We start from the raw sequence: 17,229 nt of genomic DNA on the forward strand, positions 1-17,229 counted from the left end.
TGGCCTCCACTTCTCCTCCCCCCTCAGTCCCCCTATGTCCTACCAGTTCACTTTGGGGTTCTTCCATCTCCTTAGGCATCAGAGTCCCCCCACCAGCTGGCACCCTAGTTGTGGGGAGATGCTAACTCCACATCTTCCCACACCACCATCCTGACTTCATCCCTTGATAATTTCTTATAAGAATAAACTTAAACCGGGACTTCCCTGGCGGTACAGTGGTAAAGACTCTGTGCTTCCACTGCAGGGGGCATAGGTCCGATCCCTGGATGGGGAATTAAGATACTGCATGCCGTGAGGCATGGCCAATAAATAAATAAATAGATAAACTTAAACTTACCTTATGATGTTTTGTACAACATGGGGAATATAGCCAATATTTTTAATAAGTATAAATGGAAAGTAATCTTTAAATTTTGTGTAAAAATAAACAATTTTTGAAAATAATTTAAAAAACCAAACTTATGAACTAGCAATCCCATTCCTACATATTTACCCAAAAAATGAAAGCACATGTTCACAGAAAGATTCTTACAAGAATGTTCACAGTAGCTTTATTCATAATAGCCCGAAACTGGAAACAGTGCCCATCAATAGGAAAACAGATAAACTGCTTTTTGTTCCATTCATACAATGGAATACCACTCAGCAATAAAAAAGAACAAACTACCCATATATGCACAATGTGGATGAATTTCAAAAACATGCTATGTGAAAGAAGCCTTACATAAAAGAGTATATACTGTATGATCCCATTTGTATGAAGCTCCTAAATAGGCAAAACTAATCTAAGATTCAAAGAAGTCAGAACTTCTGGAGAAGGAGGGGTGGGCATTTCCAGGGAAAGAGCATTAAGGAACTTTGTGAGGTGACCATAATACCCTATATCTTGATAAGGGTTTGGGTTATTTAAGTGTATGTATCTGTCAAAAGTCAACAAATGCAGACAAGATTTGTTCATTTTATTATATGTAAATTTTACTTAAAAGGAAAAAAAGGCAAATAAATAATGAACTCTGATTAATGACAGACACACTGGAAGTATTTGAGGGAAATACACTGATGTCTGCATTTTACTTTGAAGTACACGAAGTTGGTGGATAAATAGAAGCATGGCTAGATGGATAGACAAGCAATAAAGCGAGAACAGTATAATGTTAATGGCAGAATCTAGATATATGTGTGCTTACAGTAAAATTCTTTCAATTTTTATGTGGGTATTTGGAAATTCCCTTAATAAAATATTGGAAAAAATAAAAATAACAATAACTGAAAAATGTCAGATGCCTACATCCAAAGACATTTATAGTGTCAACCAAAAATAATTACTGCAGTAGCCCTATTTCTGTGTAATCTGAGTCTTATTCAGCTTATAACCAATCTGTCATTCTTCCCTCTATAAAGAATGGTTATTATGAACCTCTATTTCATATGAAACCCTCCTTCTACAGTAACAGGCCTAAGAGACATTTGCATGAAAAGCAGAGACACACACAAGCTGCTCAGAAAGACACAAAGCAGTGGTGCAGTGGATAAGAATTTGCCTGCCAATGCAGGGGACATGTGTTCAATCCCTGGTCCAGGAAGGTCCCACATGCCATGGAGCAACTAAGCCCATATGCCACAACTACTGAGCCTGCGCTCTAGAGCGTGAGAGTCACAACTACTAAAGCCTGTGTGCCTAGAGCCCGTGCTCTGCAACAAGAGAAGCCACCGCAATGAGAAGCCTGTGCACCACAACCAAGAGTAGCCCCTGCTCTCCGCAACTAGAGAAAGCCCGGGCACAGCAACAAAGGCCCAACGCAACCAGAAAAAAAAGAAAAAAAAAGACAGAGCAGAAAACTATAGTGACAAGCAAATGGGGCTGATATAGAGTATTTCCAGGGCATGCGTGGTGTTACCATTTACTGGGGACATCTACTGGATCCTCACAACAATCCTGTGAAACAGGGAGGACTTTATAAGATACCAGGCTCAGGACAACAGAAGTCTTCCTCATTGAAGGTAGGCCCTAGACATTCAAAGAGCTCCTAACACAATAAAATGCCGGACACTAGATCATTCTGGACCTACTGAATGTTTCACCATTTCACAAACACATCATGAATGTTTGCAGCAACCACCCTGAAACCTCATTGCTTCTCCCCATGTACTCTCTATTCTTAAACTCCAACTCTACCCCATTCTAAAACCTTTGCTTTGAAACCCTATTCTGATCCTAACTCTGGCACTTTGGAGTTAGTATTTTTGTCTCCCTAGTGTCTGGCTCAATTTTTCTTAAAGAAATTTGGCTTTGACTTGCCTGCCTATCTCTTTCTGTCTAGACTTCCTGGAATAGGGCCCCACCCTATTTTGGCCCCTAGAAGCTAACTCCTGAAATCAGCTGGAAGAGTCCCACTCACACCAATTCCTAATTAAAGGAAGGTTTGGATACACAGTTAGTTATCTACTTCCTCTGCAATGATTCCTCATCTATCTCTCCTGGCTTTGTTCTTAGTGTGACAACTGAGCATTTAGTTGTCCCTATCCTCATTCTAATTGGGCATTCTGCAGCTCTTGATGGTGTTCCAACAACTTACTCCTTAGTATCTATTCTTGACCAGTCTCCTATTAATGGCTTTGCTCCTAGTTTCTCAGCACCGTCAGATAGGCAGACTCTGTTTCCACAAATCAGATAGTGGCAAATAGGGCAAGTTTATATTATTAATTCCCATTCAGGAGAAACAGATATTCAGAGAAATCTAATAATTTGCCTATGGTTTCATGGCAAGGAAGCTGCAGATGTGTAATTTGAACCCAGTATTCTAATTCTACTATTCCTTTCTGCTTTTGGAAAGTGCCACAGTCATAAGGGGAAGAATTATAATAATAATAGTTATCATCATCATCTACAGTAATCATTGTATTGAGCACCTACTTCTGTGCTTGCATTATTCTATGAAGCATCTTAATGCCTGACACAGAGTAGAAGCTCAGTAAATGTCATTTATGAATGAAAAATTTTCACATAGTGGGACTTCCCTGGTGGTGCAGTGGTTAAGAATCTTCCTGTTAATGCAGGGGACGTGGGTTCGACCCCTGGTCCGGGAAGATCCCACATGCCACCAAGCAGCTAAGCCTGTGCGCCACAACTACTGAGCCTGTGCTCTAGAGCCCACGAGCCACAACTACTGAGCCCACGTGCCACAACTACTGAAGCCCACGTGCCTAGAGCCCATGCTCCACAACAAGAGAAGCCACCGCAGTGAGAAGCCCATGCACCACAATGAAGAGTAGGCCCCACTCACCACAACTAGAGAAAAAGCCTGCACGTGGCAATGAAGACCCAATGCAGCCAAAAATTAATTAATTAATTAATTAATTAATTAATTTTTAAAAAGAAAAATTTTCACATAGTTATTGTCTTCATTTACAAATAAGCAAACTAAGGGGTAGACTTTTACCAAGGTCACACACCTAGATGATGATTTAAAATCAGACTGGTCTGTCTCCAGAATCTATACTTTCTCTACTTTTTCATGTAGGACTTCACTCCCAATCATAAAAGAATATGGTGTCAAACATCCCAACAGAAATCACCTTAAGGAAGTTCTCAACTAATATATTTTTACTATAGAAAATATAATAGAAATGCACTTAGGTCCCTTATTATCAATAGAGTAGAGAAGTTACTTTTGTGATTTTCTTAAAAGCAGATATAAATATAATTCTAATATAAAATTCAGGAGGAAACTGGGGTACTCCAATAACAGCTCTAACCTGATTTTGGATAGTAGCTCTCCTCTATCTGCACAGTCCACACTGACTTGTCGAATAAGTTCATGAAATACTGTATTATAAATGGTCTGTTCCTTCTTCAATATATGAAGTAGTTTGTGCATCTGGCAAAAGATAAGTAAGATAATCAGTATTTATTACAGTCTTGCCAGTAAAAAACATCTTAGGAGGTAAGCACTCAATGTGAATAAGTTTTAGAAACACCTTGATTAATTTGTTCACTTACATTTTCCTTTATAAACATATATAAAAAAATGATATATTTTTTAAAAATCTATGTCTAATCATGCACCTCTTTATATGATGCACTGAGAAAGTCACAATATCACCACTATGTTATACCTGCCAAAAATACAAAAGCTGAACTGAATAAGTACACATCAGACAAACCAAAATTAAGGAACATTCTATAGATATTGAGGTCAAGAAAAACAAAGAACAGTTTCAGGTTATAGCTGTCTAAAGGAACATGACAACTAAAAGCACTGTGTGATCCTAGGATCCCTAAATGGAGGGGAAAATAGCTATAAAAGCCATTACAGGGACAATTAATAAAATTTGAAACTTGAATATGAACTATATTAGATAATACTATCATATCAATGTTAAATTTCCTGATTTTGATAACTATATTATGGATATATAAGAGATTGTCCTTATTTATAGGAAATATACCCTAAAATGTTTGGTGATAAAGAGGCATGAGGTTGCCAGCTTACTCTAAAATGGTTCAGAAAAAAACCATACACATAGAGATACATAGAGAGGGAAAGAGAATGACAAAGCCAATAGGGCACAGTGTAAACAATTACCAAACCTGGGTAAAGGTTACATAGGAGTGCCTTATATTGAACTTGTCTATAAGTTTCAAATTCTATAAAAATAAAAATTTACAAAACAAAAGAGAAATAGCCCCATAAAGAAAAACATCTGTATCTATGTAAGACTGAAAGAGCTCTTTCATTAGGTGCAAAATAAAAATTATAAGTGATAAGAAAGCATGGTTTAATTGGCAGTGTTTTTAGTGGTACATAAAATAATAAGGGTCTTATAATCAGTGGTGCCTTATATTCAATTAAATACAATAATAATGACTAAAAATTAGTTATACAATGTTTACCACATGCCAAGCACTGTCCTAAGCAATCTACATTCATTATGTCATTTAATCTCTACAACAACCCTATAGGTAAATAATATTATTATCTGTAATTTACAGATGAGGAAATCAAGGCACAAATACATTAAATGACCTGCCCAAGGTCATCAGCTAATAAACGGCAGGGTCGGGAGTCCAATGCAAGCATTCTACCTCCAGAGTGCATGCTCTTAACCACTGGTTTACATTGATCTTTGTAATTACCTTGGTTGGCCCTGTATATGCCTGATTTTCCACACCAGCCCTCTCTAGCATAGTATCCATCACATCATTCAGCTGGACCACTTCTACTCTTTTATTAGGTTTCCTAAAAGATTAAGATGGCAGACATATATAATTAGTGTTACAATAGGTCATGCTCAGATGGCAAAAGGAACATAATATGTATAAAGAAAATGTACATACTATGGAATATTAATGGTATTTTAAAGCATTATACCTATATGTACAATACTAATCTAGTGGGATATCAATAATACAGTAAAACAAAATACAAAAACAAAACAAAAACCAACAAAAATGCAAATAGTATGCTCCTCTTTTTCATAAAAGAAAATAATGTTTCACCTCCCCAAAAAACTCTATACCCCTATTGTGTAAGATTGTAAGAACACAGAAAAATGTGGAGTAATAAACACCAAGCTGCTAAGATCCGCTACTTCACAATATAAAAGAAAAGGGACAAGGGATAGATAAGAAAAAAAGCCTATAGCAAAATGGAGAAACCCTAATGGTTAAATTTAGAATATAAAAGTATCTTATATATGATCCAGCAATCCCACTTGAAATCAGGATCTTGAAGAAAGGGACTTCCCCGGCAGTCCAGGGGTTAAGAATCCATGCTTCCACTGCAGAGGGCACGGATTTGATCCCTGCAGGGGACTATGATACTGCATGCCGCATGGTGTGGCCAAAAGAAAAAAGAAAAAAAAAAGGATCTTAAAGAGACATTAACACTCCCATGTTCATTGAAGCACTATTCACAATAGCCAAGATGTGGAAACCACCTAAATGTCCATCGATGAATGGATAAAGAAAATGTGGTGTGTGTGTGTATACATATATATACATGTATACACACACACATACATACATACACACATACTGGAATATTGTTCAGCCTTAAAAAAAGAAGGAAATTCTGCAATATGCAACAACATGAATGTCCCTAGAGAACATTATGTTAAGTGAAATAAGCCAGTCACAGAAAAACAAATACTGTGTGATTCCACCTTCATGGGGTATGTAAAATAGTCAAACTCATAGAATCAGAAAGTGGAATGGTGGTTTGCAGGGGCTGAGGGGAGAAGGAAATGGAAAGTTGCTCATCAATGAGCATAATATTTCAGTTATGCAAGGTTCTACAGTTCTGCTGTACAACACTGTGCCTATAATTACAATATTGTATTGCACACTTAAAATTTTATTAAGAGGGTAGATCTCATGTTAAGTATTCTTACCATAATAAAATAAAATTTAAAAACAAACCAAAAAAACCCATTTAAAATGGTAAAAAAAAAAAGTGTTTTTAGCACTTTGATATTATTATAAATATGTAAAAAATCAATATGCAGGGCTTCCCTGGTGGCGCAGTGGTTGAGAGTCCGCCTGCCGATGCAGGGGACGCAGGTTTGTGCCCAGGAGGATCCCACATGCCGTGGAGCATCTGGGCCCGTGAGCCATGGCCGCTGGGCCTGCGCGTCCAGAGACTGTGCTCCGCCACGGGAGAGGCCACAACAGTGAGAGGCCCGTGTACCGCAAAAAAAAAAAAAAAAATCAATATGCAGTTGGACAAATGAAAACACTGATTAAATGATAGAATTGTAGGCAATTATTGTCTTGGCTTTCTGCAGTAATTTTAATATTTTTGTGTAATAAAGTACCAATAAAAAGGAAAATATGTGTATATAGTCATTCCTTCTTAGAAACACTCTCAAAAATAAACTGTACTTACATGGATGGGAAGAGCAATAGTCTATTTTCACTATCTGTGAGGAGAGTAGTATATTTGCTGCAATAAATAAGACAGGTAAATATTATTGTAAGAAAACTGTCTGGCCTATTTATCACATAACAAGACATGAAAAACTTAAGACCTCACAGAATTGAGAAGCTTGGAGACAATCAGAAAGGTCCATCGTTTTACACACAAGAGGATACTTAAATAACCTTAGACATCTACAGACACAGATATAATGATACTTATAATATTTTAAAAATTTTTAAGTAAAAGAGCTTTAATCATATTCCTCAATGTATCACAATACAAAAATTTCTTTGATTCATTAAGAAAAATGACATTTCAAAGGTGGAAGAATGTTTTAAGAACACTGAAGTCAACAAAGTTAAGTGACTAAACAGGTTATAAAATTAATAAGCAGAGCTGAAACTAGAAGCCAATCTTCCTGATGCCCAGCATATATTTCTGTCCTCTGGAAGTACTTGCTTATACCTAAATGGGTATCACAATGAGAATCTCATGGTAATTCTTCAAATTCATTATTATTTATATATCTTTTTTCTTCCCCTAGTTAAAAAACACTTCCTTTGGTTCTGCCCCCTACTGGAACACAGTTGGTTAATAAGGTCCACGTTCAGAATTTAGATTAATGAAAAATATCCAGGGAATATAAAGACTCAAAAGTTTCAAAAATGAGTGTGTGAGAGGGACTAGAAGCAATGATACCCCAGGAGCAATGAGTACACCTAGCACCCAGATCTTGGTTTCTAAGAACCCTTCTCCACTAAAAGGAAAACAGTACTCCGTGGAGAAGTGACTCATAGCTCACTCCAAAGCTGGAGTTGGGAAATACAAGATGAACCTGAAAATCTTATTGAGCCAGAAAATAAGAGAACATTCAGAGAATGATGGGGACATGCCTAAAGAACACAAGAGCCAGCTCAAAGGATCTGGCATTAGCAAAATCAGGAAAAATTTGAACATCAACGATAGCAAAGAATTATAACTCACTGAAAAAAACAGAAATCTATGAGTCTATATTGTAAAATGGCAACTTATACAAGAATGATGGAGCTAAAAAAGTCATCAAAAAGATCTATACGTAGTGGGTTACAAGGAAATACACACTAAAGTATTTGGTGGCAAAGGGTCATGAGGGCCTCCAACTTACTCTTGAACAGTTTAAGTGTGTGTGTGTGTATTAAAGCAAATGAGGCAAAATGTTAACACTCAGTGAGTCAGGATAGAGGGTATACAGGAGTTCCCTGTCCCATTTTTGTAACTTTTTAAAAATTTTGAAATTATATAAGAATTAAAAGTTACCCAAAAAATGAGTTCCATTTAGCTCCCTTTGGCAAAATATTGTTCTGAAACCCACCATCATAAGGAAATGCCATTTAACATATGTATTGGATAAGGTAAAAAGAGTGACAGCTTCTGGATATTTTACTATAAACCCTAATCCAAAGTTCTAGTTTTTTAAACTATGAAACATTCAAGTGTTGTTTCAGAAAATAAAAGCAAGATCCCATTTTCAATCCCATTAGCAGAAATCAAAGAAAACTTGAAATGACTAGTCTGAAGTCTGGAGCTAAGCCCTAGAATGTGCATTATGAGATTCCAACTTAGAGGGCTACTTTCCTTTGTCATTGCTCAAAACCATTCCCGAAGAGGCATAGCAAGCATTCAGAACAAAGATCTATTTTTTTTTAATTCAAAATTAAACAGTAGGAAAAGACAGAGAACGATTTAATCTAAACTAAGATCTCAAACTTTTTTTTAAATTGAAATATAATTGATCTACAATATTATGTTAGTTTTAGGTATACAGCAAAATGACTCAGTTATATATTTTTTTCAGATTTTTTTCCATTATAGGTTATTACAAGATATTCAGTATCTTGTAATAGCACAGTTCCCTGTGCTATACAGTAAATTCTTGTTGCTTCAAACTCTTTTAAGTAAGACTTTTTTCATTAGTTTTTGATACCTTTCTTAAATTGTATTAGGATGGTAAGCCAGATATTTACTCACTTCAGTGTAGATACTGCTTGGGAACATGAGTGAACTACTCAGGTTCCTCTATGTCTGGGAAGTAGGAAACAGTTCAACTTGTCAGATATTCAGTATATACCACAGTACTCACTCATCATAACACTCCAAGCCTGAAACTCCTGTATTTGACACAATATGAAATTCTTCAGGAATCAAAGTATCTGTTAGTTTCTTTGGCTTAAAAAGAAAGAAAGAACAACAAGAATAAAAACAAGCAGATGAAAAAAATTGAGTTTCACAAATCCTAATTCCTATACCAAAGGGATACTATTTATTAAGAGATTTTGATCAGAGAAATAACAATATTAGTAATATGGGTCATGGCAAGGAGTAATAAACTTTTAGCAGAGCACAAATTAAAAAATTAGCCAAGGGGTTTCCCGTGTGGCTCAGTGGTTAAGAATCCGCCTGCCAATGCAGGGGACATGGGTTCGACCCCTGGTCCAGGAAGATCCCACATGGCACCAAGCAACTAAGCCCGTGTGCCACAACTACTGAGCCTGAGCTCTAGAGCCCACAAGCCACAAATACTGAGCCCATGTGCCATGACTACTGAAGCCCGCGCACCTAGAGTCCGTGCTCTGCAACAAGAGAAGCTACCGCAATAAGAAGCCCATGCATGGCAACAAAGAGTGGCTCCCGCTCGCCGCAACTAGAGAAAGCCCACGCACAGCAGCGAAGACCCAATGCAGCCAAAAATAAATAAATAAATGTTAGAAATAAATAAATAAATAAATAAAATTAGCCATGAATTAAAGAACAATCTTGGTTTTAGTATTAATTACACAAAAATCTATCGACTTTAAAATTCAATAGGAATGTAAAATTTACCTTAGCAACAAGCCAAAAATAAGAATTCTGCAATTTTTTTTTCTGCCTTTTTTAAAATTGAAGTACATTTGATTTACAATGTTGTGTTACTTTCAATTCTACAACTTTAAACTGTTGGTTTCTTTTTTAAAAAAATCTAGTCTCCTATACTGTATTATATAGATTAAAGTAAATAACTGTAGTTTGGAAAATGGCTTAAAATAAGATATGTTTGATCATCTCCCACTAAATGCCCTTTTCTAAAAATAATTAGAAAGTGCTATGAAAACATAAACAATGCAGGTTGTTATAGTATGACATGGCTTTATATTTGGGGGAAATTTTTTTTTTAAGTAGAGAGAGGGAAAGGAAATTATTTGTCAAATACTTTATTTACCTTAGGAGGCACAAGGACACCATCACGTGACTGTAATGAACGGTCCATTTGTGGGGGACAAACTGAGCTCTCCCTAGTCTCTCCTTTAACATATTTAACATCGTACAGAAAAGAAATATCCCTAAAAGATAAGAAAAATATATTTACAAAATAAATTTTGTCTGGCTACTGGATAAGAGTGGGTAAAGTCCACACACATCCTTCTAGTGGATACAAAGGGACACAAAACTGGTCTCCTTACCTCATACTTTACTAAGAAGGCTGAGGCATTAGGGTTTTCCCCCGCACTCTTCCTCTTCTCCATCTCAAATTTCTCATTCGTCTTTCCTTCAGCCTCATGTTAACATGTATTCTCTTCCCCAGGATTATTTCCTCCACTTAAGTCCTTCATTTCATCTTTGCCCACATCCTTGGAGACCTCATTCCATCAATCCTAATTTCTGTGTATTTCCTTCTCTCTTGGAACATTCCCCCTGGTCTATAACTCAAGTCTTCTCCCCTTCTAAAAATCTTCCCTTGACCATACGTTGTTGTCAAGTTACCTTGATCTATCTATCTCTCACTTTCTGCTAAACATCAGACTTCTTAAAATCTCCCTGCAGTAAGGAAATCATTCTCCAGAAAGCTGAGGATGACTTTCTACAGCTAAGTCATCAGTTCTCATCTTCCACTATTTTCCTGGAATATTTTCCAGGGTTGATCACCTCTCTTCTTAAAAACACTCTCCTCTCCTCTATCCTCTGTATGACTGGACTCTCCTGTTTCTTTCATCCTACCTACCCCTTCTTGAACATCTCCGTGACCTCCTGCCTACCAAATGGAAATGCTCCACAACGTCCTGTCCTCATCCCTCTGTGCTCTCCCTATACTTTCTCCCTTGGCAATGCTATCAAATCTCACCTTATCATATTTGTTACCTCTAGATATGACTGAATAATTCTCCTTCATTCTCACTTTTCACCCTTCTATATTCACTAATTCTGTCAGTTAGCACCACCACTCTACTCATCAAAAATCTCAGCATCCATAATTGATCCCGTCCCATCCTTTGTCCTCAATATCTATCACTAACATGTATTAATTTTACAGTCACCCTCCTCTCTTGTCTCTTGCCAATGCCAAATCAAGGTAACTTTTGCCATGTAAGGTATGTATCCACAGGTTCCAAGGACTGCAGTGAGGACATTTCAGGGAGGTCATTATCCTGTCTATCACACTACAGATCTTCACATTTTAAAAAATTCCAACTCAGATGTCATTTGACATTAAAACTTTAATGTCAGTTTATTGCTGCATTCAGATATAGCTAATCATTTTTTCAAAGTACTTCAAACATCTCATAACTAGTAATGATTATATAGTAATAATTATAGCCATGGTCTGATGGCATAAAATAAAGTACCAATACTTATGACACCAAAGCCCCAGGACACAGAAGTGAATAGCCTAAACTTCTGCCACTTTTTCTAGCACTGAGACATAGCTGAGTAATAACACATTATATTTACATAGCAGTGTATAGTTTTACAAGTGCTCTTGCACTCATTATCTCATTTGTGCTTTCTATATCCCTGGAAGGTACACAAAATGGAGCAAGTCTATATTCCCTTTTTACAAGTGAGACAGTGGAACTCAGAAAGACTAAATAACCTATCCAAGTATTAGTAATTGTAAACTTACTATTAAGTGATATTTCAGTAAGGGGCATGGAGGGAGTAAATTGATAAATTAACCATACACAGAAAATTAGCAGATTACAATCTTCACAGGGAAAATGCTGACATTTTGGATATTTTTAGGAATGATATAAAAACAACAAATATAATTTGCTGATTTGATCTAAAACAGTGTAAAGGTTAAGGGTTCGCTTTGAGGAAAAGCAGGGATTAAGCACTTGTTTTTTAAGGTTTTGCAGGTCATGAAGCTATGTTACCTAGCTCTTCTCAGATGTGCAAATAAAAGAGGCCCTAAAGGCATTCTGCCTGATATTTTCCCTTCTACTAGGGTACAACAAAGAATAGGAGAGTAAGGGGTCAAGTACATGAAGGCATGCAAAAGCAAATTTAAAACAAGTGAAAAGTCAACAGAGCCAGCACCTATTGCCATCCTCTTGATAATAATCATACACAAAAAGGTAGACCCATGTCCTCTTCAGATTGTATTCTGGTTCATTAAAGATACTTCAAGCGGGTTTCCCTGGTGGCACAGTGGTTAAGAATCTGCTTGCCAAAGCAGAAGACACCAGTTCAAGCCCTGGTCTGGGAAGATCCCACATGCCGCGGAGCAACTAAGCCTGTGTGCCACAACTACTGAGCCTGCACTCTAGAGCCTGCGAGCCACAACTACTGAAGACCACGTGCTATGACTACTGAAGTCCACACGCCTAGAGCCCGTGCTCCACAACAAGAGAAGCCACCGCAATGTGAAGCCCGCGCACCGCAACGAAGAGTAGCCCCCGCTCGCCACAGCTAGAGAAAGCCCGCGCACAGCAACGGAGACCCAGTGCAGCCAAAAATAAATAAATAAATGTATTTTTTTTAAAAAGATACTTCAAGCTTTGAAATCTTGATTCTAAGATTTTATTCTCTGATTTAAAATCGATGATTCTATGATTTTACAATTTTTCCAATTCTGCTCCTCCCACGGAAATCATACAAAATGAGATAATGATTCTATTCATCTGCATCTACCAAACTATCTTCCTTCTTTACCTTCCAGCTCCCGTTAGGGAAACGGGATGGTCAATCAGATATTTGAACTTATTTCTTCGAATAGGGTTATGCCAGACGTGGTCAACAGGGCGTGGAAGAGTACCCTGGGAAAAAGAAAAACATGAATACACAGCAGAGGGTGCTCTAGTCAAGTGAAATCTATTGTTAATCATTTTTGAGTATTTACATTAAAGGCATTTGAATATTCTATGGAAAAAGAGAGAGCAGAATTCTTATTTAATACCAAGGAGAAAGACGGAAACCAGGACAATTCAATAGTGAAAGAAAAATATCAAGACTAAGAGTATAATGATCATTTAGGTAAATCACATAAAAACAGGTAATGGAAATACTCAAGTATTTCTTTGAAAATATGCAAAAGAGTTTAGTTTTCAATCTAGGAATTAATTTTAAAATATTCTTAAAACAATCTGGAATATATAACATATGTTAAATAAATACTTAGTGAACTGGATACCAAAAGATAAATGTTCCCAAGTACTTTATATATGTATATACACACCTTTGGGGTTTTAATTTTCTTAGGAGGCAGTAAGTTTTCAGGACAAGGACCAGCATTGGCTGTATAGGTCAGAGAAAGTAGAACTTCCTGAGGGATGAACTCATTCTGAAGGGAAGTAGGAAGGGGTTTTGACGAATCCACCAGACTTTTTTTCTCCCTTAGTTTAGGAAGTCCTAAGAAAATAATGGGAAAGAAAAGCTTACTGTAGTTTTTTTGAGAGTTAATTAGAGATTCCCAGGCTACCTCATCAATCCCATATATATATGTTGCTAACAGAGAGAAACATTGCTTCCGGTTGCCAAGAATAGCAGCAATATTTAAAACACTGAAAATCAACTAGTCAAGAAAAAGAAACTCATATTGTCTGCCCTACTCACACTTACATCAGACATGAGTTCAAAAACTCAGGTACAAAGATGAACCTCCATTATTCCAAATTCAAAGTTGAAAATTAAACTCACTTCACTTGATCAACTAACCGAGACAGCATGAAGATGATGGGAATGTCTGTTTTCCCTTTGATGTGAAAATGACAAAAGAAATCTCCTCTCTTCAAAACTGTCAAATTATTTAGTAATTTTTTCTATATAAGTTCAAAGGTGAAAATTAAATTGGAATATTTATAGAGTGAAAGGTATCTGAGTTGGATTTAAATGTAGAATTGGGATCCTTAGAAATGAAGAGAGTGGAATATCTGAGCAAATTAGTGGAGTAAGACTCAGTATAAAGAGTGTTCTACTCAGCTTGACTAGGGCAGAGGAGTTATAAAGGTCGGGGAGTAGGCCTAATATAGGAAAAGGTCTCCTATGCAGTCAGCAAGGAGGGTTAGGTTGTCAGTCTTCTTAAAGAACTCTCACCTGATCTATGCCCCTCACATAGAATGGTTTATGTTAATTTCTGTAAGGATGTATCATGCTTTGATCACCATCAAAACCTCTGAAGTTCACATTACCAAAAGTCTATCTCTTGAAAGTTTGGGATGGAGTCAGAATATCAGAGGAAATAAGGAAGAAAAAAAAAGTTAGGTGGGATTTTAGCAGAATCTCCCCTAAAAACAAGATGTAGGTGAGTTGGAGGAAGCTTTAGCATAATGAGGGGTAGGAATGAGTCTAGCAGATTCTTTTTTTTTTTTGGCATGCAGAATCTTAGTTCCCAGACCAGGGATCGAACCCGGGCCTCCTGAAATGGAAGCGCGGAGTCTTAACCACTGGACCTCCAGGGAAGTCACTAGCAGATTCTTATTCTAGTACAGATCTGCATTTAGCTATATATGAATGAAAATCTTATACAAATAATTACTTTCATTCAGAATAATTACTAAAACCTGATACAAACTGGTTCCTTAACAAATACCCCAAAAAAGTACTGTTTCATACAACCATTGGTATTTAAAATAGGTTGAATTTAGAACAATATAAAACTCATTAGCATTTGAAAAATTACAAACACAGTCCTTACGCAGAGTAGTGAAAAATACTATAAAAGGAATGGCTTTTGATTTTATTGAAACAAGTGTAATGGAAAAACGAAACTAATTAAAGTATCCTGAAATCTCAGATTAAGGAAAATAGTGAACGTATTGTGATTTCTGACTATGGCCATGATTATTTATGCCTTGAAGAACTTTACCTGTCTCTTCCTTGGATGCAGAGATTTTCAAATTTTTGCCCTCAGGTGTTGACGTTGAGGGCGTTTTCGGGAGCGACATAGTAAGCAATGCCTCCTATCACTCTCTGGTAATTTGAAATACCCCTCCAGAAAGCTAACCTAGAAACAAATCAGCGGCATTACTGGGATTTGGCAGGGCTGCCACATTGACCTGCAGGAAAGAGAGAGAGAGAAAGAGAGAGAGACCCGTTAACTTGTGGAGTTTACAATTTATCTAGCATGGGTTTTCTTTGCGGAGACTTCCGGGCTCTGAAGTCCTCTGAAGCGACTAAGAAGCCTGTGGGTGGATCAGAGTCTGGGCCCAGGTCGAGAAGTACACGCTCGGCCCACCCCTCCGACCACCGGCACCACCTGAAGGCGCCCCTCGCTCGAGGTCCCGGCCTCCCCACAGGCAGCGCCTGGCGCACACAGCCCCACCGACTCGCGGTCGGGCAGAGTTCTTACCGTTTCTGCAACAGAAGTGAGGGGAAACCGACACTTGCAGCCCGTACCGGTAAACTGTGCTTCCCGCCAGACGTCTTGTAGCCGCACCTTTTCCCAAACGCCTACGTGTCGTCATAGAAACCCAGGACCCCGGGCCTTAGCAACCCTCAATGGCGGCTGCCCTCGGCGGTGCCGGCGGAGGACTGAGACAGCTAAGAAACAGTCTCTCGGGGAACCGATGTGTTTTAAATCTCAACATAGATTCAACAGCAATGAAGAATAAAAATGTTTAATCAGGCCGTTCTCACGGAATCAGAAATTGTCTGGAACCAGGCGCTTCAGCGGCAGGCGGTCGCTCTCCCCCTGCCCCGGGAAGACTTCTTAAGCTTGTGACCAAAGGCGGGGTAGGATTTGAGCAAGTTTCTCGCATCACTCTATCCCGCTTTTTTGTTGTTTCCTCTGTTTTTCTAAAAGCCACATTCGGGGGGAAATTGGGTAAACAAAAACTCTGTGTTCCCATCAGTTGAGGCATTATTGCAGAAGCTGCTCCTGTCCTTGGCATTTCCATCGAGTCTTCCTTGGATCATTAAGCACCGCCCGCGCCCCCTCCCTATCCTACTCTTCCCTTTCCGTGCAGGGGGAAGGCATTCCTAGGTCCAGACTTTTTTTGGCTGGAGGCAGGTAAGGAAACTGCACTTCAATCAGAGCCAACCCAAGTCAAATCGTTGGGTCTTACTGCTTAAAAACCTGTTCTCAGGAAGTAATGGGATAAACACATTAGAACGGAGGAGCTGAGAGCCCGCCTCTTACCACCACCAGGATTAGCCAACCAAACTTGGGTCTGCTCGCCCAAAGCATAGCCTGGTTGTGATGAAGGAAAATAGAGTTTATTACAGGGAAGGGTTTTTAAAGGCAGGGGTTTTAAAGGGTTTTTAAAAGGGTTTTTAAAGGAGAGAGTCGCAGGTGCCTGATCAGCTTGTGGACATTTTTCTGATTGATTTCTGGTTGGTGAGGAGATAACCAGGTGGTATTTCGGGAGGCAACATAATCAGCCTTATGGTTCCAAACGGTCTGGGGTCTATGTGCTTTTGTTAGCATGCAGTCAACTTCTTCCATTTGGTGGGGGAGTTAGTATATGTAAAAAACTCAAGGATATGGCTCAGAATATTATCTATAGCCCTTGGGTAGGAACTAAGGATCCTTGACTTTTGCTTTATAGCTAAACTATTATTTTACTTGACTGTTTTCCTTTCTTTCTGCATTTTCTCACTTCTCTGAATTTGCTCTTTGGAACTTGGGGAAGGCCTAGGAGGCTGAAGCTTTTCTGCAAACAAGAGGCAGGGGATGGGGGTGTGGGGCAGTGTCTTTCCCCGGGAAGGCTTCACAGGGTCCTGCTGCTTGGTTTCAGGATCATTTTGTATTAGGATGAAACCTTAATGCCAAGTAATGCTGGTGGATTCCCAGCATCTAGATGCCTCTAGTCTGAAAAATAAATTTCAGGAGGGAAGAAAACTTCTCTTGTTCAGTCATCATATTCCTTAGTACCAAGCATAGTGCCTGGCACAAACACCTTCAATACATGATGTTTGAAAATCAGCTGGACAGTTCTAATGCTTCTGTGTTTATATGCTTAAGTCTCTGGGTTTTGGGAGACTCAAAATAGCTCATAGAAATATGAGCAAAGTGTTGAAAACAAAAACAGTACAATCTCTATGCCCCTTTTAATTCTTCTAAACACCTTGGGTATCT

General features: G+C 38.1%; 1 protein-coding gene across 1 annotated transcript in view; it reads right to left on the reverse strand.

Moving 5' to 3' along the window:
* AXDND1 (axonemal dynein light chain domain containing 1) overlaps positions 1 to 15,097 on the reverse strand; it is a gene marked incomplete at its 5' end in the record, with an annotated part of 81,785 nt that extends 66,688 nt beyond the window's left edge. Inside the window, 8 exons of the mRNA XM_079696811.1 lie at positions 3,757 to 3,878; positions 5,138 to 5,240; positions 6,888 to 6,944; positions 9,040 to 9,125; positions 10,156 to 10,276; positions 12,867 to 12,970; positions 13,390 to 13,562; positions 15,019 to 15,097. Of these exons, the coding sequence (XP_079552937.1) occupies positions 3,757 to 3,878; positions 5,138 to 5,240; positions 6,888 to 6,944; positions 9,040 to 9,125; positions 10,156 to 10,276; positions 12,867 to 12,970; positions 13,390 to 13,562; positions 15,019 to 15,097 (845 nt within the window). The remainder of the gene's footprint in view (positions 1 to 3,756; positions 3,879 to 5,137; positions 5,241 to 6,887; positions 6,945 to 9,039; positions 9,126 to 10,155; positions 10,277 to 12,866; positions 12,971 to 13,389; positions 13,563 to 15,018) is intronic.
* Positions 15,098 to 17,229: the final 2,132 nt, after the last annotated feature.

Source organism: Hyperoodon ampullatus (genome assembly GCF_949752795.1).
Source record: "Hyperoodon ampullatus genome assembly, chromosome: 2".
NCBI lineage: Eukaryota > Metazoa > Chordata > Mammalia > Artiodactyla > Ziphiidae > Hyperoodon > Hyperoodon ampullatus.